Source organism: Salvia splendens, chromosome 8 (assembly GCF_004379255.2).
Source record: "Salvia splendens isolate huo1 chromosome 8, SspV2, whole genome shotgun sequence".
Classification (NCBI taxonomy): Eukaryota; Viridiplantae; Streptophyta; class Magnoliopsida; order Lamiales; family Lamiaceae; genus Salvia; species Salvia splendens.
Genome location: NC_056039.1, coordinates 12,379,001 through 12,401,212, shown reverse-complemented (window position 1 = coordinate 12,401,212; position 22,212 = coordinate 12,379,001). Strand labels below are relative to the sequence as shown.

At 38.6% G+C, this 22,212-nt stretch overlaps 4 protein-coding genes across 4 annotated transcripts; all 4 read right to left on the bottom strand.

Annotated features, from left to right (window-relative positions):
• Nucleotides 1-599: 599 nt before the first annotated feature.
• LOC121745039 (wall-associated receptor kinase-like 1) lies at nucleotides 600-5,306 on the bottom strand. Its single transcript, XM_042138797.1, has 4 exons — nucleotides 4,713-5,306; nucleotides 3,490-3,855; nucleotides 2,658-2,834; nucleotides 600-1,849 (listed from the first exon to the last, which is right to left on the bottom strand). Exons 1-4 carry the CDS (start codon nucleotides 5,275-5,277, stop codon nucleotides 675-677), a joined length of 2,283 nt encoding a protein of 760 aa, XP_041994731.1. The 5' UTR covers nucleotides 5,278-5,306; the 3' UTR covers nucleotides 600-674.
• Nucleotides 5,307-7,355: 2,049 nt separating this feature from the next.
• Nucleotides 7,356-9,803, bottom strand: LOC121745763 (wall-associated receptor kinase-like 22; the record flags this gene model as incomplete). Its single annotated transcript, XM_042139719.1, has 3 exons — nucleotides 7,356-8,605; nucleotides 8,950-9,126; nucleotides 9,428-9,803. Coding segments are annotated over 3 exons (1,728 nt in total), but the record flags the coding sequence as incomplete, so codon positions are not given.
• Nucleotides 9,804-12,478: 2,675 nt separating this feature from the next.
• LOC121745206 (wall-associated receptor kinase 4-like) lies at nucleotides 12,479-13,114 on the bottom strand (the record flags this gene model as incomplete). Its single annotated transcript, XM_042139014.1, has 1 exon — nucleotides 12,479-13,114. A coding segment is annotated over exon 1 (615 nt), but the record flags the coding sequence as incomplete, so codon positions are not given.
• Nucleotides 13,115-16,958: 3,844 nt separating this feature from the next.
• Nucleotides 16,959-18,374, bottom strand: LOC121745762. The gene is made up of 5 exons (XM_042139718.1): nucleotides 18,029-18,374; nucleotides 17,781-17,913; nucleotides 17,568-17,664; nucleotides 17,227-17,491; nucleotides 16,959-17,167 (listed from the first exon to the last, which is right to left on the bottom strand). The coding sequence occupies exons 1-5, from the start codon at nucleotides 18,372-18,374 to the stop codon at nucleotides 16,959-16,961; spliced, it is 1,050 nt and encodes a 349-aa protein (XP_041995652.1).
• Nucleotides 18,375-22,212: the final 3,838 nt, after the last annotated feature.

The following is a 22,212-nucleotide window of genomic DNA, read 5'->3' as shown; positions in this document are numbered from 1 at the left end:
AAGAGTGCCTTGGAGGAGGACCTGTTGAAATTGAAAGGAGAAAGAGAAGATGATGAGAAGTGAATGAAAGCCTGCTTCTGAGGTCTATATATATTTATATACTACTTATAATGGAGACTTGACTTCCTTTTTGGTTTATATATCAGACTGCAATATGTTGAATGATTCATCGCATTCCATTGCCCTTTTTATACTATTAGTAGTGATTTTAGTTCAAATTTTATATTGATGTGAAATCTTATCTTATTTGATTTTTACCGTCCTATTTGTAGTTTATCTTATTTGAACTTTTATACAGCTTTCATTTCTTAGGTATAAAACCTTTTCAACTAACAAAAATCTTTACTTTAATGCTTTCATTTCGTTTAGAGTTAAACAATCATTTTCTGTATGTGGATCAACTCCTTCAACAATCATTGAATCGTAGTACTACCTAATTCGTTGACATAATTTTTGAAGAATTATTCCACTTATTAGTGTCACTAAATAAAATTGTGACATATAGCTAGATAGGTAGTTATTATGCACGTCAAAAACAGAGAAACGCGCCACTAAATAGTGATATTTAAGGAGGTAGACAATTTGGTGGCCCGTAAAAGTGGAATTATATTTGTAATATGTGAAATTATAGTTGTAACTAAAGGTATTACAAGAGCAATAATAAAGACATAAGTTTAAAATTTTGTAGACATTAGAGGATGTGTATCTGATGATGAGGCCACACTGTCACCACTTGTCCAAGTGTAATCCATATTTGGAACCAAAACTGACTTTGCTTCATACATGGTTGCTTCTTCAATTTCATGTGTAACATTTGCAGACAGTTGAGACATAGACAAGCTTTCCAATTCTCTAGCAACTTCCTTCATGTTTGGCCTCATTCTCCCTGTGATGTTCAAGCACCTTTTTGCAAGCCTTGCAACTACAATCACCTCTTCTTTCTTAGCTTGTTTGGAAACTTGGCTATCTATTATAGCATCAAGATTGTTTGCTTCCATACATGCAAGAAATCGTGTTGCTAGATTTCTATCTTCTTGTGATCCATCTAAAGATATGGCCCGTTGTCCTGTTAGAAGCTCGACAAGAATTACTCCAAAGCTATAAACGTCGCTCTTGTCTGTGTATTGGCTCGTCTGGAAATACTCTGGATCTAAATATCCGAATGTACCTTTCACCAGCGTGGTCAGGTGAGTTTGGTCCACTGCAACAAATTTGGATGTTCCAAAATCCGATACTTTGACAACGTACTTTTCATCCATAAGGATGTTGGTGGACTTGATGTCTCTGTGATAGATTGGGACAGTTGATTCAAAATGTAAGTAAGCCACTGCACCTGCTATATCTGTCGCGATTTTTATGCGCATGTTCCACGAGATTGGAAGTTCTGTTTGATGAATGAGATCAAAAAGTGTCCCATTAGGCACATACTCGTATACGAGGAGAGGAACCTCGAACGCCAAGCAACAGCCCAACAATTTGACGATATTCCTATGATTGATTTGTGATAATATCACAACCTCGTTTATGAATTGCTCCACTTGATTCTCATCAACCTCCTTCAGTTTCTTGATTGCTACAATTGTACCATTGGATAGCATTCCTTTGTAGACTACACCTTGCCCTCCTCTTCCGAGAATTCGATTTTCGTTGAAGTTATCGGTAGCTTTCTCTAGCTCCTTGGCTAGAAAAAGCTTGGTTCTTCCAAATGTATCTTCATTGGTTTGATGTTGTAAGAGAAGGCTTTGGAAGAGATCTTCTTTGCGCCTTCTATTCTCTCTCTTCTTCAGCTCCTTGTGCAACCAAAAACAAATTGGCAAGAGTAACAGAAATCCCAACCCACAGGCCAGACCTGGGATACACGTCAATTTTAAAATATAACAGAGACTGATCATCTATACATCTATAATTATATCATTCCAATGTTTTTAATTTATTGTACTCCTCCGTCCCTTAAATTTTGTCATATTTTGATAAGATACGGATTTTAAGAAACGAAATGAAAAGTGGGTTGAAGAGTTAATGGACTGTGGGTCCTATTTTTATATCATAATTTTATACAACCTCTGTTCCACAATAGAATTCCACATTTGACTCGTCACGGGTTTTAAGAAATATAAAAGAAAGTGACTTGAAAAAGTTGGTGGGGTATGGATTCCACTTTTATATACTCCATTGGTTTATAATGAAATTTTGAGTAGAATGAGTGGAATGAGTTAGTGGAACTCTTATTGTGGTACGGACTGAAATGACAAAAGTGGACTCTAATTGTGGGACGGATGTAGGTATAAAATATAAGTGAAATGAGTTAGTAGACCGTGGGGCTACAACCAAAAATGCTAAAAAGTGAAGTGTGGAACATTCTGTAGATAGACGAAAATAGAAATATGCGATAAATTTTCAGTGATACTCCCTCCGTCCCACAATAAGAGTCTTATTTCACTTTTATCGTAAATAATAAGTAAATCTCACATTCCATCCACTTATTATACTCATATTTTCTTTATATTTTTTAAAACTTAGTTCCTATAGGACTCTATTAGGACAGAATGAGTATATATCTAGAGGGAGTATTTCGTTTCATTGCTGGCTTTCTCGTCTGAACATAATAATATAGATATTAAAACTAAAATCAAGATAGGGACTGAATGAAATTTTACCTACTAATAATTTAATGATCATTTGAGAAGGTGGCACCCGAATGCAGCCCTTTCCGTTGGACTTTCCATCACCATAATATCCTTTTGGACACGTGCATTTAACAGAGCCAGGAATATTATTGCAAATTGAATTTGAAGCGCATGGATTAAGCGTCTGATTTGAACATTCATCAATATCTGCCACAGAATCAAACATATAAAATAGATATGCATACGATGCATCTTTGTTACAAGCATAGTAATAGTAGTGATATAGGGAGCCACTACTTAAACGCATAACTCGAGAACGTGAATTTAGTTCACTATAAAGGCGTTTTAGTTCACAACACGAATTTGAATACACGGAATGAACTAAAGCGCTATTATAGTGAACTAAATATTTTCCGGAGTAAATACTTCATCATAAATTATAGTGAATTAAATCGCTCTTATAGTGAATTAATATTCTCTAGTTATGCATTTAAGATTAGTTATACTTTGATAGCACAGTAATGTTTAATCAGGTGCGTTATATTGCTAACTATTTATGTTGCTAACTTATCACGCAGTGTATTAAAAATGTTAACACGAAAACATTAAAATGTCAACACATAATGTCAATACAATATATTGAAATGTCAACAAAATTATGCGTTGACATATTAATGTCATTGTGTTAGCATTTTTACTATATTACGTTGATGAGTTAGCAGAGTTAGCAATTTAAGAGAGTTAGCAATGGATCAGACTCGTGTTTAATCAATCTCATTATTTGTAGGATGTATTTATATGACGAAGTATAATAATGGTACTAAGTAAGCATAGTAAATATGAATTGAAATGATGCACCAACCTAGACATCCATTGGGGAGGTAAGGGTTTCCTTGATATCCTTGTATGCAGCGGCAATGGTAGCCAACAACGTTAGAATCAAAATCAAGACATTCACTGTTATCTGAACACACGTAAGTTGAACGACCCTGCTGTGCACGACTGCAATTCTCAGCCCCGATTCTCCAATCTAGTGCCACTGACGGCGTATAATTCCCAAACCAATTCTTACTATCGCCTCGTAAAGTCGTTGAATTATTTAGTTGTATGAGCCGCGGATCTATGATGCCCTTTTCTCCTAGAAAGGCGTAGCTGCAGTTGAAAAGCTTCCGGTCTCGCCCCCAGTTTTGGTGTAGATCACTTAAGTTTACAACAAGGTTAGTTGTGCCTGCAGTTACAAACGCTATTACTTAAAAATAAAAACTATTTTCATTTTGCGTCGTTCCTTCAAAATATAAACTTTTTAAACTCTCTATTTTAGGACATGGATCACATAATCCACTAACACTACTTCTATTATCGCTCTTATTATACCCTCTTTTTCTTTTTCTCTCTCTTACTTTACCTATTTCTCTTTTCCTCTCTCTTTCTTTATCTATTTTTTTGTTACTTAATCAATTGTGATTTAAAACTCATACCGTTTTCAAAAGTTTATATTTTTTCAAAGACAGAGGTAGTATAATACTAGTACTACTAGTTTTTATCATCATTGCACAATAAAACTAGTACTCCCTCCGTCCCAAGGAAGATGACCCCTTCCTTGGGCGGCACGGAGTTTTATGTAATTTTATTTTGTGTGTTGAGAGGAAAGAGTAAAGTAAGAGGGATGGAATAAAGTAGAGATAGATGTGTTTCCATTTATAGAAATGGGTCATCTTGGATGGGACAAACAAAAGAGGAAAGTGGGTCATCTTTAATGGGACGAAGGGAGTACACAATCCATCCCATGGTACTCGCACTTTTCATTTTAGTCATAAATTGATAATTAAATTTTTGATTTACTTTAAATTAGTACTTTAAGTGTAATGAAAACTCAATTAATAAGAAAACACTTAACTAACTTCAATCAATATATTAATTAAAGACTCAAATTTTTAATTAAAATAAAAATATTATATATAATTTGGTATGAGGTGAAATAGAAAAGTAAAAGTAATATGGAATAAATAGATATTTTCAAGGTAAATAAAGCCAAGTCAAAGTTATAGATTAGAAAATTAAAAGAGAGGCGATTGGACGGATAACCTCTAGGAATGGGCGTCTGGCAACAGCCGCTACCAAGGTCATTGGCATCACTACCATCCGGGCAAATCGGAGCTGAATCACCGCTGCTCGGACAAAAAGTTGTGCAGCCCCCAGCGAAATTCCGGCCGCTGTCCTTTCCGGTGACCGCCACAGCGTCGTCGCAGCCGATTGCGATGACCCGGTTCCCGTCCGAGAACGTGTATTGACCACTCATTTGGTAACTCACATAAAACCCGCCATCCAGCCGATCTATCCCAGCTCGGGTGTAGCAAGACCAAACCAGGTTTCCCAAAACAATCCGAACTTGAAATTCCTTTATTTCAATGAGCTCTGCATTCTCAACAATAATGAGCTGCGCTTTTGGAGGATTGGAGAGATTATCGCAAATTATGTTGAATGATGGATCTAAAGAGCAATCCGACCCGACTCCGAACGGAAATGGTATCGATAAATTCCCACACCGATCGGGGCACCCGGGCCGGCTGATTGAATTGGAAAGTGTCGGTTGTGGTGAAAGGAGGACCAAGATTATAGCAAGAGGGAGGAGAGATACTTGACTAACCATGCTTATTCTACACAATCACTTTACGACACTAGAGTGTTCAAATCCATTATAAATTACTCTCTTCGTCCCCGCTTACGATGACACATTCACTCTTTTGGACACATTCTCTCTCTAATTAATATACTTAACCACTTTTTCCCACTTTTATTATAATATTTATCTTTCTTTCTCTCTCTATTTTAATAATAGGCTCATATTTTCTCTCTCCAATTAAACACTTTAACCAATAACTCCTAAAATTTTGTGTCGGTCAAGAAATATATCATCTTAACTGGGTCGGAGGGAGTATGAGTACTATAAGAGCATCTCCAATAACCGGCGTCACCACCGCGACGTCGATTTTTCGCCGACGCCGGTTTGACGCCGAACCATTGGAACCGGCGTCGGTGAAATCGGCGTCAAAATCGGCGTCGCCATGCCGATTCCCGCGCTGACGCCGGTTCCGACGCCGATCCTCACGGGCGCCATTGTGCGTCCCGGATCGGCGCCAAACCGGCGTCGGATTTAAATTTTTTTTTTTTTTTTTCGAAAACACTATATATACGCGCGTTGAACCTCATTTTCAAAAGGATTTAGTTGAAGAGTTGTGGGCGCGGAGGATTGCAAGGCGTTAGTTTTTATGCAAATTTATGTAATTTTTTAAATGTATTTTTTTAATTATTGTACTTTTTTTAAAAAATTAATGTACTTTCTAAATTTTAATATTATTATTCGAATTTTCCGTATTTGTCTCGTAAATTAAATTCCGTATGTTGATACGAGTGTAAATTAAATTATATAATTGTTATTAGTGATGTGGATAGGTAGTGTGAAGGCTATGTGAGGGCTATTTGATGTCCAGTTGATGTGGCAAGCTGATGTGGCAGGAGAATTGTAGTGCTGATGATATGGCAGTGTGAAGGCTATTTGAGGGCTATTTGACGTCCTAACCTATTGGAGATGCTCTAATAGACCTTCACCAATTTTTCAGCACCAGTCTTCTATAAGGAGTATATTTTAATCACACGGGTCTCCCATTATTATTTGAAATGGTCCACACCAGTATCCACAATTTTCACTTTTTTCTTATTTAACAAAATACTTCTTTCTTTTCCATTAATTGATTTAGTCAAATTGATGATTAATAATTACATAGAAAAAAATAAATAAGAGAGTAAAATTTTCGTAAAGAAAATATCTTAGCTAACTTGAAATAATGATAAAATATGCATCAACTAACTTGGAATTAGTAATAAAATATGGCTCAACTAACTTGAAATTAGAGTATAAATTTTTTACAATAAATATTAATTTTAACATATACATAACGAATTATTTTTATCCATAATAAATACTCCCTTTGTTTATAATAATTTATTACCATTTGGCTCGGCACAGGTTCTAAAGAATGTACTCTCTCCGCCGCGCTGAAAATAATCCATTTTTCTTTTTGGTTTATTTTAACCAAGATGACTCATTATTAATAATGGAAATCTCTTTATCTCTATTTTATTTCATTTCTTTTACTTTGCTGAAAGAGAAAGGGAAAGAGAAGATGATGAGAAGTGAATGAAAGCCAGCTTCTGGGATCAATATATATATACTTATATTGGAGACTTGACTTCCTTTTTGGTTTATATATCAGACTGCAATATTTTGAATGATTCATCGCATTCCATTGTCCTTTTTATACTATTAGTAGTGATTTTAGTTCAAATTTTATATTGATGTGAAATCTTATCTTATTTGATTTTTTACCGTCCTATTTGTATTTTATCTTATTTGAACTTTTATACAGCTTTCATTTCTTAGGTATAAAACCTTTTCAACTAACAAAAATCTTTACTTTAATGCTTTCATTTCGTTTAGAGTTAAACAATCATTTTCTGTATGTGGATCAACTCCTTCAACAATCATTGAATCGTAGTACTACCTAATTCATTGACATAATTTTTGAAGAATTATTTCACTTATTAGTGTCACTAAATAAAATTGTGACATATAGCTAGATAGGTAGTTATTATGCATGTAAAAAACAGAGAGACGCGCCACTAAATAGTGATATTTAAGGAGGTAGACAATTTGGTGGCCCGTAAAAGTGGAATTATATTTGTAATATGTGAAATTATAGTTGTAACTAAAGGTATTACAAGAGCAATAATAAAGACATAAGTTTAAAATTTTGTAGACATTAGAGGATGTGTATCTGATGATGTGGCCACACTGTCACCACTTGTCCAAGTGTAATCCATATTTGGAACCAAAACTGACTTTGCTTCATACATGGTTGCTTCTTCAATTTCATGTGTAACATTTGCAGACAGTTGAGACATAGACAAGCTTTCCAATTCTCTAGCAACTTCCTTCATGTTTGGCCTCATTCTCCCTGTGATGTTCAAGCACCTTTTTGCAAGCCTTGCAACTACAATCACCTCTTCTTTCTTAGCTTGTTTGGAAACTTGGCTATCTATTATAGCATCAAGATTGTTTGCTTCCATACATGCAAGAAATCGTGTTGCTAGATTTCTATCTTCTTGTGATCCATCTAAAGATATGGCCCGTTGTCCTGTTAGAAGCTCGACAAGAATTACTCCAAAGCTATAAACGTCGCTCTTGTCTGTGTATTGGCTCGTCTGGAAATACTCTGGATCTAAATATCCGAATGTACCTTTCACCAGCGTGGTCAGGTGAGTTTGGTCCACTGCAACAAATTTGGATGTTCCAAAATCCGATACTTTGACAACGTACTTTTCATCCATAAGGATGTTGGTGGACTTGATGTCTCTGTGATAGATTGGGACAGTTGATTCAAAATGTAAGTAAGCCACTGCACCTGCTATATCTGTCGCGATTTTTATGCGCATGTTCCACGAGATTGGAAGTTCTGTTTGATGAATGAGATCAAAAAGTGTCCCATTAGGCACATACTCGTATACGAGGAGAGGAACCTCGAACGCCAAGCAACAGCCCAACAATTTGACGATATTCCTATGATTGATTTGTGATAATATCACAACCTCGTTTATGAATTGCTCCACTTGATTCTCATCAACCTCCTTCAGTTTCTTGATTGCTACAATTGTACCATTGGATAGCATTCCTTTGTAGACTACACCTTGCCCTCCTCTTCCGAGAATTCGATTTTCGTTGAAGTTATCGGTAGCTTTCTCTAGCTCCTTGGCTAGAAAAAGCTTGGTTCTTCCAAATGTATCTTCATTGGTTTGATGTTGTAAGAGAAGGCTTTGGAAGAGATCTTCTTTGCGCCTTCTATTCTCTCTCTTCTTCAGCTCCTTGTGCAACCAAAAACAAATTGGCAAGAGTAACAGAAATCCCAACCCACAGGCCAGACCTGGGATACACGTCAATTTTAAAATATAACAGAGACTGATCATCTATACATTTATAATTGATTATATCATTCTAATGTTTTTAATTTATCGTACATGATATATTTGGTTTCGGCACGGGATTTTATGCCTTCTTCTTTTTGAGTTATTGAAGAGAGAAAAATGCAGAGATGGTGTTATTTAGAAAACTTATCATTTTTAATGGGACAACTTAAAAAGGAAAACGTTTCAGTTTTAATGAGACAGAGATTATTTCGTCTCATTGCTGGCATTCTCGTCTACACATATAATATAGAAAATATATGATTAAAACTAAAATCAAGATACGGACTTAAGGAAATTTTACCTATTAATAATTTGATGATCATTTGAGAAGGTGGCACCCGAATGCAGCCCTTACCATTGGACTTTCCATCACCATAGTATCCTTTTGGACATGTGCATTTAACAGAGCCAGGAATATTTTTGCAAATTGAATTTGAAGCGCATGGATTAAGCGTCTGATTTGAACATTCATCAATATCTGCCACAGAATCAAACATATAAAATAGAGTAATAGATGTACTCATGTACATATGAAGTATTTTATCACAAGCATAATGACAAGCACATACTCCCTCCGTGAGTCCCGTTGACTTTTCTGCAGAATAGTCAACGGGAGTCCTAATGTCAGACAGAAGGAGTATGTTTATTTCACAAGAACGTGAAGGTGCAGAAAAGTCAACGGGACTCTTAATGGCAGGCAGAGGGAACATGTTTATTTCACAAGAACGTGAAGCTTTATCATTATTTGTACGAAGCATTTATAAAAATGATGCACCAACCTTGACACCCATTGGGGAGGTAAGCGTTGCCTTGATATCCTTGTAAGCAGCGGCAATTGTAGCCATTAGCATTAGGACCAAAATCAACACATTCACTATTTTCGGCACACACGTAAGTTGAAGGACTCTGCTGTGCGCTGCTGCAACTCTCGCCTCCGATTCTCCAATCCAGTACCACTAGCGGCGTAAAATTCCCATACCAATTCTTACTCTCACCTCGTAAAGACTTTGAATCATTCAGTTGGGTGAGGCGTCGATCTATGTCGCCCTTTTCTCCTAGAAAGGCGTAGCTGCAGTTGAAAAGCTTTCTGTCTCGCCCCCAAGTTTTGTGTAGATCAGTTAACGTTAGTGTAACTCTAGATGTGCCTGCACTTATATTTTATCATCATTGCACAATAAAACTCTCCTAATACACTTTTTTCTATGTAAAATAAACTACTCTGTTCCCTATGTGTCTCACTTTTATTCGACACAAATTTTTAGAAATGTAATCCCTCCATCTGTCTCATTGAGGAAGATCCACTATTCTTTTTCTGTTCTGCACAAGATGCTTCATTATTGAAAATAGAAACTCTTTTATCTCTACTTTATTCCCCTTGTCTTATTCTATTCTCTCCAACTAACACACAAAGTAAAACAACATAAAATTTTGTGTTGCCCAAGGAAAAGCCGTCTTTCTTGGGACAAAAAGTGAGTGAAACTGAGTCACTGAAACGTAAAGTCCACTACCAAAAAAAGTTAAAAATGAAGTGGGACAATTAACATCCGACGGACCAAAATGCAAAACTATGATACATAATGGGGGATGTGGGGAGTATGAGAGCATCCACTACGCGTCCCGCGACGGGCGCGCGTTTCATTCCGGAGGGACAGAACCGCCGCAGGACGCGTTGCAGCGACGCGTCCCGTCCCTAGCCCGTCTCCATGCCGTCCCGTAGCCCGCGACCACGCGACGTCGCGCCACGCGCCAAGGCGACGTGGCGAGCTCCCGATGCATGCGTGACGCCCACTCGCTGGCCCGAGAGTGGGCGTCGTCACGATGACGCAATAATTTAATTTTTTTTTTAATTCGAATTTTAATAAAAAAATATATATTTTTCAAACGGTAATGTTACCATTTTTTTACCGTTTTTCAATTTTTTTTTATTTCTTTACTCTGTAAATATTCGATTTCATACTCATTTCACACACAAACACACATCTATTCCTCTCAAATCCTCTCTATATCCACTCCATTTTGAATTTTAAGTTGTAATGTTGTTTTAATTTTATTGAGGTGTGTTTTTTAATTGAATTTGTGGGGAAAAAATAAAAAAATTAAATTGAATGAATAGTAATTTAAGGGATGGAGCGTTGCAGGTTCCGTCCCTTAGTTAAGGGATGAGTAAAAAAGTACAGTGAGCCCTCAAATAGTAGTTTAAGGGACTGTGTGGAGGCCTGATAGCGACATTGTTTCTCGGTTCTAAGGGCACCCGCAACGCGGGCTGTGACCGTCGCGGGTTCCGTTCCGGCGGAACGGTTCGCCGGCGCGACGCGTTGCGGCTCGCCAATCCGTTCCCAGGCCGTCCCCATTCCGTGCCGTGAGCCGTGCCGGCGAGACGCGGCACGGCTTGTTCCTCCACGCGCGCCGCCGCTGCCTGCGAGACGTGGCCGCCCCTGCGTCGTGCGTGACGCCCACTCGCCGACCCGCGAGTGGGCGTCGTTAATTATGACGCAATAAATCATTTTTTTAAAAAAAAATTCGAATTTTGTAAAAAAAAAAAAAAATTAAAAAATGTGTAAACGGTCATATGACCGTTTTTTATATCCGTTTAACATTTTTTTTTTATTTTTTTTTTTATTTTCTTATTCTATAAATACACCTAATTTCATCTTCATTTCACACAACTACACATCTATTCTTCCTACATCAACATCAATTCCTCTCCAATTTTCATATTCAATCTCTTCACAAAATGTCCGGCGACGGCAATTACGGTGGTGGCGGCGCCGGTGGGTGGGATCTCAACGCGTTCGGCGATTGGGAGACCATGTACAACACACTTGGTGGTTCTGGGTCGTCGACGCCGGGCACCCAGGGGTCGGCGACGCCGGGTGGGTACCAACCACCCACTTTCGATGTGGATGCCTACGCTCGACCCTCCGGCTCGCGGCTTTCCCAGAGTTTGTCCCAGATTCGGGAGGATATCCCCGTTGAACCCACCCAGGGAGGAGGCCGAGGCGGTGGAAGCTCCAGGGCTGCGTCTGAGGCACCCGAGGAGGAGGAGGAGGAGGAACCGGAGGATCTGGGCCGGCATCCCTACACCAACGAAGAAACAAAGGCGGTGTACACCGCCTGGCTCACCGTCTCGTACGATCCCATCGTCGGGAATCAACAAGCCGCCAAGTGCTTCTGGGAAAAGGTCCGTGATGTCTACCACCAGACTAAGCCGAAAGGGGCCCGGAAGCGCAAATATACAATGCTCCGTGCTCACTTTGGCCGAGTCGACCTACAGGTCAAAAAATTTTGCAGCATCTACACGGCCGAAGCGGCGAACTACCAAAGCGGAGCTTCGGGCGCCGACATTCTGAGGGCGGCTTTGCGCGTCTTCTACCAGGACACCGGTGTACAGTTCAAATATGTTGATATTTGGCAGCTCGTCAAGGACGAGGAAAGGTGGGCCGGCGGTGTCCGCTCGAGCTCGGGCGGTGTTCGCCGGCAGAGTAGTTTTTTAATTTTCCCACGTTTTTTAGTGTGTTTTTTATTGTGTGTTTTTATTTTTTTAGGATTTTAATTGTGTGGTTTTTATTTTTTTAGGATTTTAATTGTGTGGTTTTTATTTTTTTTAAGTTGTAGTTGTAATTTTTTTTAATGTTGTGTGTTTTTTAATCAAGTGTGTTTGTTTTTTATTAAAGTGTGTTTTTTAATTGAATTGAGTTGGAAATAAAAAAAAATGAAATTGAATGAATAGTAATTTAAGGAACGGTTAAGGAACGGTTAAGGAACGGAGGGTTGCAGGTTCCGTTCCTTAGTTAAGGAATGGAGTAAAAAAGTACAGTGGGGCCCTCAAATAGTGGTTTAAGGAACGGTATAGGAACGGTATAGGAACAGCGTTGTGGATGGCCTAAGAGAGGCGATTTACCTTTAGGAATGGGCGTCTGGCAACAGCCGCTACCGATCTCATTGGCATCACTACCATCAGGGCAAATCGCAGCTGAACCATTGTTGCTGTCACAAACAGTTGTGCACCCACCGGCGAAATTCCGGCCGCTGGCTTTTCCGTTGAACGCCACAGAGTCGTCGCAGCCGATAGCGATGACCCGGTTCCCGTCAGAGAAGGTGTATTGACCTCCTCCACTAATATCGTAATTGACTATAAACCCCCCATCCAGCCCATCTATTCCAGTTTGGGTGTAGCAAGACCAAACCAGGTATGCTAAATTAATCCGAACTTGAAATTCCTTAATTTCAATGAGCTCTGTATTCTTAACACTAATGAGGTGCGCTTTTGGAGGATTGGCAAGATTATCGCAACTTATGTTGAATGATGGATCTAAAGAGCAACCCGACCCGACTCCGAACGGGAATGGTATCGATAAATTTCCACACCGGTCGGGGCACCCGGGCAGGCTGATTATAGCAAGAGAGAGGAGAGATACTTGATAAACCATAGTTATGTTAAACATTCAATTTGCTTGATTGCTTGCTTGCTTGCTTCAAATATATATACTGCCATAGTGGTAGTACTCCCTCCCTCCCATTTAAATAAGTACCGACTTTCGTTTTTTTTCCTATGTTTTTTTTCTTTCTACTGACTTTTTTTTAAATAAGTACTCTCTCCGTCCCATTTAAGATGTCCACTTTTTGTTTTCAGCTTGTCTCATTCAAGATGTCTACTTTCTATATTTGGAATAAAATCTCTCTCTTCTCTCTCCTCAATAAAATATTCAATAAAAAAACAGAGGTGAAAATAGTGATATGCAGATATTTAAGGGCTAAATTTAGAGCCTTGTTGCATGTGTTGGGGGGAAGATGAAATGTTGTCGTTGCAAGGGAAAAATGGATATAGACTAATTTATGGGGCGGGAAGATGAAATGTTGTCGTTGCAGGGGAAAAATGGGTATAGACTAATTTATAGGGCGGGTTTTAAGGGTACTACTGTGAATGGTCTATATAGTTAAAGTAGAGAGGGAAAGGTAAGAAAAAGTAATAGGGTAAAGAAGAGTTCAATGTATTATATTATGTGTTTTACTTTATTCTCTTTACAATTTAACTATTTAATATCGTTCTCCTAAACTCATTTTTAAATGAAGTGTCTCTCTTATTGTGGGGTGGAGGAAGTAATTCATTTTTTTGGTTTTTTGAGTTTTTTTTCGCTGAACTGAACCGAAAAATTGAAAATTTTATATTTTTAAAACCGAACAACCCAAATAATCAAACTGAATTTCAAAATTTTGATTTGATTCGATTCTGATATTCGGTTTTCGATTTTTTTGCTCACTCGTATTTATTAATGGAAGTAAAACTATATTCATTTGAGAATTATGTATGATCGTGAGAGAAAATTCATAAATGTGGTATGGACCTCTTGACCGGGTGTATCCCTTGATCGAGTCAAAATACATATCATAAATGTGGTATGGACCTCTTGACCTCTTGATCGAGTCAAAATACATTTATATGGGAATCTCTTTATTTAGTGAATCCTTTGATCGGTTCAAAGTTGGCATGATGTCGGTATATGGTGCCACGTAGTCGATGTACTAATCAAAAATAATGTATCCGGTTCTAAGTTGGGCATGCTATAGGTTCGATGTACTAATCAAAATAATTTGATACAGTACTTCTTTCTTATCATAAAAATAAAGATATTTTTTATTTTAAAATATCCAATAAAAATATTTCTTTCAGTTTTTGATAACTTTATTTTCTTTAGCGATATTATAGTTACTTTTTTTTCTATCGTTTTTATTTTATTAATTATAAATTAATTTTTATGTCATTTTAAATATTTATATTTTTATGTGACGGAGAAGGGTATAATAAAACTAAAAGTAGTTTGAATTGAACCGCAATATATAAACAAACTGATTTTTTTTATTAAACTAATTCTTAATGGTCGTCCTGGTCCTGGCTGCATGGATTACTTTTAACCAATGGCGGATCCAAAAATTAAAATTCGTGGGGTCGGACATAGTGAATAATAATATTATTATTTTTCGACTTTCTTCGTCGTCGTAAATACATTTTCATGCTTGAATACGTTGTCGAAATAAGTAGTTTAGAAATTACAATTCGCCTTAAACAATATGCATCCCTTTTTTTACTTCATTGACAAAATTTTAAATTGTTAAATTCCATAATTTGATAATAAGTCTTTTAGACAAAGAGTAATAAAATGGATAAATAATTCGTCATCGAAAATAGATGCTATTTGACATTTAAATAAAATTATATAAAAATACTACTCCTGATGGTCTCATAATTTATTAAAAATTTACGAAATTATTAAACACAATTTTTATATTTTGAAATTATCTATTTTTATTACTTTTTTATTAAATTAAGATAGATATGTATATATAATTACCAATCCATTATTTTTGAAAAAAAATAGTTACAGTATTAAATTTTATAGGTATTACTTTAATATTAACAGCCACTACAGTTCATTAATTACTTTAGTTACTAGTAATATTCATTTATTAGTGATCACAATGTGAAAAGTTAATTAAATGAATTATCAAAATTGAAAATTAAAACTATTATATTAATTTTCAGTAATTTAATACGTAATTATCAAAAATTATAAAAGTGATTTAAATGAGTCTTTTTTCCTTTTCATCTCCTTTCTTTCCCTCTTCTCGCCTGTAACTATTTTAATTCTCTGCATATCAATATTTTCAAATTCTTCCTCTCATTTAGTATTAAGAACAGTGACAACACTCCTTCCTGCTCCTGCTGGGGTCGACGGTGACTTCAAAGGGCGGAGCTAATGGAGTTCTGTTGGCCGACAGTGGGGTCGGTCGACCCCGCCCGACCCCACCTGGATCCGCCATTACTTTTAACACTTTTATCAATTAAACGATCTAATAATGATTTATGCCTTTATAAATTATACTCCCTCCGTCCGCCAATAGGAGTCCCATTTTTCCATTTCGGAACGTCCGCGATTAGGAGTCCCGGTTCACTTACCATATTTGGAAATTGCAATTTAATACTCCTTACATCCCCAAACCCCAACACATGTCCCTTTTTTTAATTCTCACTCTCTCCATCCTCTCACCTCTCACTCTCTCAACCCTAACACTCTCTCACTCTCTCCATCTACTCTCCTCGTCGAACCCTAATCGCCGCCTTACCTCTCCTCCTGAAAATCTAATCGTCACTGACTAGATTGGTGAAATGGACTCCGATTCCGAACCATTATCACCAATATCTCTCTCACAGACCCCTAACCCCCTTCTATTTCCGCCTCCTCAAACCCTAATCGGCCCCGCCTCGCCTCCTTCGCAGGAATGGGCGTTCGACCCCTCAGAGGCGTCGATTCCGACCCCAATCGCGACCCACTACTCTCCAATCCCAACATATTCTTGGGAGAACACCGCCTACATGTATGCAACTGTAGTTTCTGAGACTCCGATGGGCGAAGACCTACTCCCTGAAACTCCGGTGTTTGCTTCGCCTGAGTTTGATTGCACCACCACTGTTGTCCCTGAGACGCTGATGGAGGAAGCCCTACTCCCTGAGACTTCAGTCACTGAGTTTCAGTGGGACACTCCTTTTGTCCCTCAAACGCCGCTGGTCAGGCGACCGAGAAAACGGCCGATTGAGGAGGAGGAATGGTACAAGGAAATGTTGGTGATACTCTTGCCAGGCATGAAGGATCTACTCTAAATCTGTGAGTCTTTCTTTCAATTTTCCCTTAGAACCACCCCCTACATTGTTAGGGTTTGGAGGTTCATAGGGTTGGCCATTTATGGAATTCCGAGGGGGTAGGGGATATCTGGCTCTATGATGAACGGTGTAGCCACCCCCAATGTTGGGTTAGGAGGCTGCTCTGTGATGAATTCTTTGTGAGGAGTATTGGTTGTTGGTTTTGTCCCTGCATTGGTTAGTTTAGCCACCCCCAATGTTGGGTTTGGATGCTTATTATGCACTGTCCAATGATGATATTTTGCTGAGGGTAATTGGGGTTCCTTGTTTGGTTAATGCATTCTGCCCTGTGATGATATTTTGCTGAGGGTAAATGGGGGTTCCTTGTTTGGTCAATGCATGCTGCTATGTTGTGGATTGTTGTCTGATTGGACCTGATAATGTGAGGATTAAAATGATGGTGTTTCTTGGTTAGTTTAGCCACCCCTTTACAGGTTTGGAGGCTGATTATTAACTGCCCATATGATGATAATTTTCTGAGGGTAAGTAAACTTCACTAAATATGTGCATTAGTACATGTTCTTTGCACTAGTTCTACATACAAAACACAAAAGAGCAGACCTTACTGACCAAAAACATGAAGGTCTTACTACAAAAATAATTCCACTATCTATCTAGAAGCCAAAAGCATTAGCCAAAGCCATAATGTCATATCCACAACCAGCATTGTTCTCTGGTTGCTGTAAGTACTCCAACACATCTCTCACAAGATCTTCATCTACATCCAGTGCATTGGGCAGTCCAACAGTTCTTTCCAACCTGGCCTTGTTAATGTGAGGGACCTTGTAATTATTCCCACGACCATGATCTCTGTGAGGCAAGCCTGCAATGATAGGAATACTTTGTTTAGGGTTTGTGGTGACAACTCTTCATAAGAGCTACACACATTCTCCAATAATGTGTCAACATTATTGCATGGTTTCTCATGTTGCAATGTCTGAATGGCTCTGAAAAACCCTAGGTCTAAAATATTGGTGTCTGGCGAATTGGGTGGTTGACAAATTAGATGGATTTTAAATCCATCTGATTTGGCAACAGCCTCAAATTCAGCATCCACACCATTTATGTGGGGTGTGGCATTGTCTTGCTGGATATAGATCTCTTTGCTTGCCCACTCAGGCCACTTGGCCTTAATTGCTGGTACAATCTGTAAATTTAAAAAAAAAACCTAAATGATGATGTTTGTAAAAATAATGATCTGATAGGTTGGGAAAAAGGCATACCCTGTTGATAATGCAGTCCCTCATCACACTCTTGTTCACTGAAGAAATTGGTTTAGTCTCAAGTGTGCCTTTAGCCCTATTCTTGGATTTCCTTTTGCTACAACCAATTCAGTAAAAGGGAAAATACCCAACTTTCCATCAAATTTGGTTTGGCCATCCAAGCCAAAAACAGGCCTACTTACAGCACACATGAACATGACTTTGGTGATGAACCTCTTTGACTTGCATGCCCTATATGGCTCAACCTCATCAGGCAGGAGGTAATACCTGTCTGATGTCTTGGTCATATAGAACCATTTTTCATCAATATGCACAACATTGTACATGCTTTCAAACTGAACTCTACCTGCATTTATATGTGGCTCAAGTTTACTAAGGCACCACTTCAACCTAGCTAACTTATTTGCATCAGTTAAGGCAGGTTTGATAGCATTTGTATGTGGCCTCCTTAATCCACTGGCCTAATGTGCTTTTGCTAACAGACAATTTGTAAGCCATTTTCCTTATTGAAGACCTTTCAAGTGTGGATAAAGCTCTTACCTTTTCTTCATCTAGACTGAATTTATCAGAATGATGATAGCCTTTAACCTTGCCTTCCATGATTGTAGGTTCCCCCCTTTGCATCTGTTGTTTTGCTTTGTTCCAGAGTTTGTAAACTGTCTTCCTGCTAATGCCGTACTCCTCTGCTGCCTCCATAACTGCCCCTCTTGTGAGCACTCCATCGATGCTGTGCTTCAGTAGGAACTGCACCACCAAGTTCTTCCTACAGCTACTTAAAAACATTGTTGTTCTTGACCCCTCCTCCATCCCAATGATGAGCTTTTTCTGAGGGAGTATGTAATTTTTCCTCTAGTGGTGTTTTTTTGTTTTGTTGAGAGGTTGGTGGAGGTGTAAATGCAGCTGTGAATGTATTTATAGGAGGCTACCGTAAGAGGGAAAATTTGTGTTAAAATTTCCCTCTAAAATGTTAAAGAGGGAAACTTGAATTGTTTTTGGTCACCTCTTGTACGTACTGTAATTAATGTATGGAAGGCAGGTTCTTTGCATCAATTAAAAATTGCAATTAATGTTTTATTTATTCCAGTTTGTTTTTATTTAAAATATGAATACTTAAATCCAATTAAATTTGGATTTAACACACTAAAATTATGAACATTTGTTCATATAGCTCAATTTTTGCATTCAACCAACAATTTAAGTGGGACCCACATTCCACTATCACACTACATTTATTACACACTCAAACTCTTTCTTAAAACCTGCGCCACTTGTGAATGGGACTCCTATTGCCGGACGGAGGGAGTATGTACTAGTATTATTCCAATTGAAACCTCAAACTTTGAAACCAACCCGTATAAACTACTATTACTACCAGGGGCCGACACACGTGAGAAGAGGTTTTTTTTTTTTTAAAGGAGGATCGACGGTGGTTCCCCACCTACCCCCTAAGTGACTCGGACCCCGGCCTAACAGTCGGAGGTGAAGCGTTTTACCAAGTTGCGCTTCGTTGTCAAGGTGGGACCCAAGGGGTCCACCAGCCGCGCAGGAATGGGTCCAGGATTTTTCACCTCCCCCAGCTCCTGGGTCCAGGCACGGGTACAGGCTTAATCACCTCCTGAAGACACACGTGAGAAGAGGTTAGGGCTTAAGCCGTTACCAAAATTTCCATTTTCTTAATTTTTCTACTTCCTCTGTCTCAGCTAAGAACACATTTCTTTTTCGCACTTAGTTTGAAAAATTGATAATAAATAGTTAAAATAGTGAAAAAGTAAAGTAAAAAAGAGAATAATGTAGAAAAGACTCTCCTTTATATTATTCTATCCCTTACTTTACTCTCTCTCCACTTTAATTATTTATTATCATTTTTTGCAAAACACGTGTAAAAAAGCAACGTGTCATCTTAGCTGGGACGGAGAGAGTATTTCGAAAATTATTGAAAATTTTAAAAATCATCTTCAGCTCCTATTAAGCTACTGCGGTAGATGCCTAAATGTTCAGAATATGAAAGGTAGAAAGGGCTGAATTGAATCAATGAAATAAAAATTAGAGAGCTAAAATATATAATTGAGGAACACGAAGACCTCGTTTTAAAATATTGTTAAACTCTAAACAATTTGTGAATAGTGGCAATGACAGTGTTGTTTAGTTATTGGCTTCTTTCTTTTAAATAGTACTCCTATCAAATTGTTTTGTTTAAAATAGAGTGTAAAATTTTCTTTTGTATTTAAAGAGTTGTACACAAAATTTTAATAAATATTCATAGTAATTCAATGTTACAAAATAAGTAGTAATAATTCAATTTTCTTTCAATATAATCTATGTAAATTAAATAATTTTACAAGTATTGAATTAGTTTATGACTATTGTGTTTGTAATTTGTTGTATGATAGTATGATTTTATATACTCTCAGTCCCAACTTAGGTGAAGTATTTCTTTTTCGGCATGAATGTATGTAATATTATTTTGTGGAGTATGTCATTTATCGTGTGATATCCCAAAAAGAAAAATGTGTAACTTAGAGCGGTATATTTATACTTTTTTTCATTCCTAAAAAATTGAGATTTTGAAACTATCACGGCTTCTAACGTTGACCTGAACTAATTTTGATGAGATTTTGAAATTATCGCTGCTTCTAACACTGAACTGGACTATTTTGAAGCAAAAAGAGCCCCTATAAACAAAAGTTTCTGCGTCTGAAGCTGATTACTGCTATAAGAGCATGCACAACGGTGGACGCCGGCCCCGCGTCCGTCCGTGCCAACGGCAAGGACGAGGCTCGCCGCCGCTGCGCTCGCGGCGCTGGCACGGCACTGCTCGATGCATCGAGCAGCGCCTTGCCAGCGAGCAGGCGACGTGGCGGCACGCGATTGGGCAACGGCATAGCCGTTGCCTTTGAATATTTTTTTTATTATTTAAATTTCGTTATTCAATTTTAAATAATGATAAAAAAATATAAAAAAAATTCCACATCCCAAAAATATGGCCGTTTTTTGCCCGTTTTTCTGAATTTTTTTTCCCCAAAATCATCTATAAATACACACACTCATCATCCATTTATCACATCAAATGATCTCTCATTCATAATTCTCATACAAACTATCAACACATTCATCCCTCACTCAAAACCTCAAATGGATTTCACCCATCTTATGGCGGAAGCGGAGCGCGAAGAACAAGAATACTACGAACAACATCGTGCCGCTTACGAAGCATATGTCGCGGCGAATACCCCGCTCCTCCTCCTCAACGAACTAGATCAACTCGCCGCTACATCCATCGTGACCGGGAGGGAGCCCACGAAAGGCTCGTTGCCGACTACTTTGCCGACAAGCCGCGGTTTCCGGCAGATTACTTCAGGCGCCGTTTTCGCATGTCAAAGCGCTTGTTTATGCGAATTGTCAACACATTGTCCGCACGTGTTGAATTCTTCCAAACAGGTCCAGATGCAGCCGGCCGGCAAAGTATCACGCCGTTGCAGAAGTGTACGTGTGTCATCCGACAACTCGCTACTGGGCAAACGGCCGACATCTTCGACGAGTATTTGCATATCGGTGAGTCCACTGGAATCCTTTGTCTAAAGAATTTTTGCGAGGGCGTTCGTTCAGCTTTCGGGGATGAATTCCTTCGGGTACCCACCACCGATGATTGCCAACGGTTGCTTCGTCTTCACGAATCAGTCCATGGCTTTCCCGGAATGCTTGGCAGCATTAACTGCATGCATTGAAGATGGAAGAATTGCCCGCCTGCTTGGAGAGGGCAATACTTAAGCGGTCACAAAGGCGGCGGCCCAACACTTATCCTTGAGGCGGTCGCCGACTACCGCCTATGGATTTGGCATGCATATTTCGGCGTTGCCGGATCCAACAACGACTTGAACGTGCTCTATTCGTCACCCCTCTTCAATGATGTGATGAATGGTGTAGCACCGGCGATCGACTTCACCGTCAACGGAACTACATACCACATGGGTTACTATCTCGCCGATGGTATCTACCCAAGGTGGTCGACTTTCGTGAAGACGCTCAGCAACCCGCACGACCCGAGACAGGTTCTTTTTGCGCAGCATCAAGTGTCCGCGCGGAAAGACGTCGAAAGAGCCTTCGGGGTCCTTCAAGCCCGATTCAACATTGTGAAGGCCCCGGCTCGGCTATGGTACGTGAATAATATAGCCGACATCATGTTCACGTGTATTATCTTACACAACATGATTATAGCCGACGAAGGGCCGAGGGCGGCTAGCTTCTAAAACGAGGATGAAGCCGGAAGCTCAACAGCGAGGTCTCCCCCACGCCGAGGTGAGCATACGACGGCTGGCCAGAGGATCGAGACAAGGCACACAATGCGTGATACCCGAACCCACATTCAGCTACAAGAAGACCTAATCAAACACATATGGGCGAAATTCAGCAACGAGTGGTGGTTTTTTTAATTTTTAGTATTTTAATTATGTAATTTTTAATTTTTAGGATTTTAATTATGTCGTTTTTATTTTATTTGCCATTTGTAATATTATTTAGGTTTTTTTAATGACTTTTAGTATTATGGAAATATTTTTGTTTAATTGAATTTTAAATTAATTGTGCTCGTCCTTGCGGAAGAGCACAGCTATAGGTGTTGTGCTCTTGCCAGAGAGCAGGCAGAAAA

Coding starts and splice junctions, on each gene's coding strand:
- LOC121745039 (XM_042138797.1), bottom strand. CDS start 5,277: ATGGTTAGTCAAGTATCTCTCCTCCCTCTTGCTATAATCTTGGTCCTC. Junction 2,835..3,489: donor CCTCCCCAATGGATGTCTAG/GTTGGTGCATCA, acceptor ATTCTGTGGCAG/ATATTGATGAATGTTCAAAT. Junction 1,850..2,657: donor GATCATTAAATTATTAGTAG/GTAAAATTTCAT, acceptor CGTGTATCCCAG/GTCTGGCCTGTGGGTTGGGA.
- LOC121745762 (XM_042139718.1), bottom strand. CDS start 18,374: ATGGAGGAGGGGTCAAGAACAACAATGTTTTTAAGTAGCTGTAGGAAG. Junction 17,914..18,028: donor TGTTAGCAAAAGCACATTAG/GCCAGTGGATTA, acceptor ATATAAATGCAG/GTAGAGTTCAGTTTGAAAGC. Junction 17,665..17,780: donor AGGGCATGCAAGTCAAAGAG/GTTCATCACCAA, acceptor AATTGGTTGTAG/CAAAAGGAAATCCAAGAATA.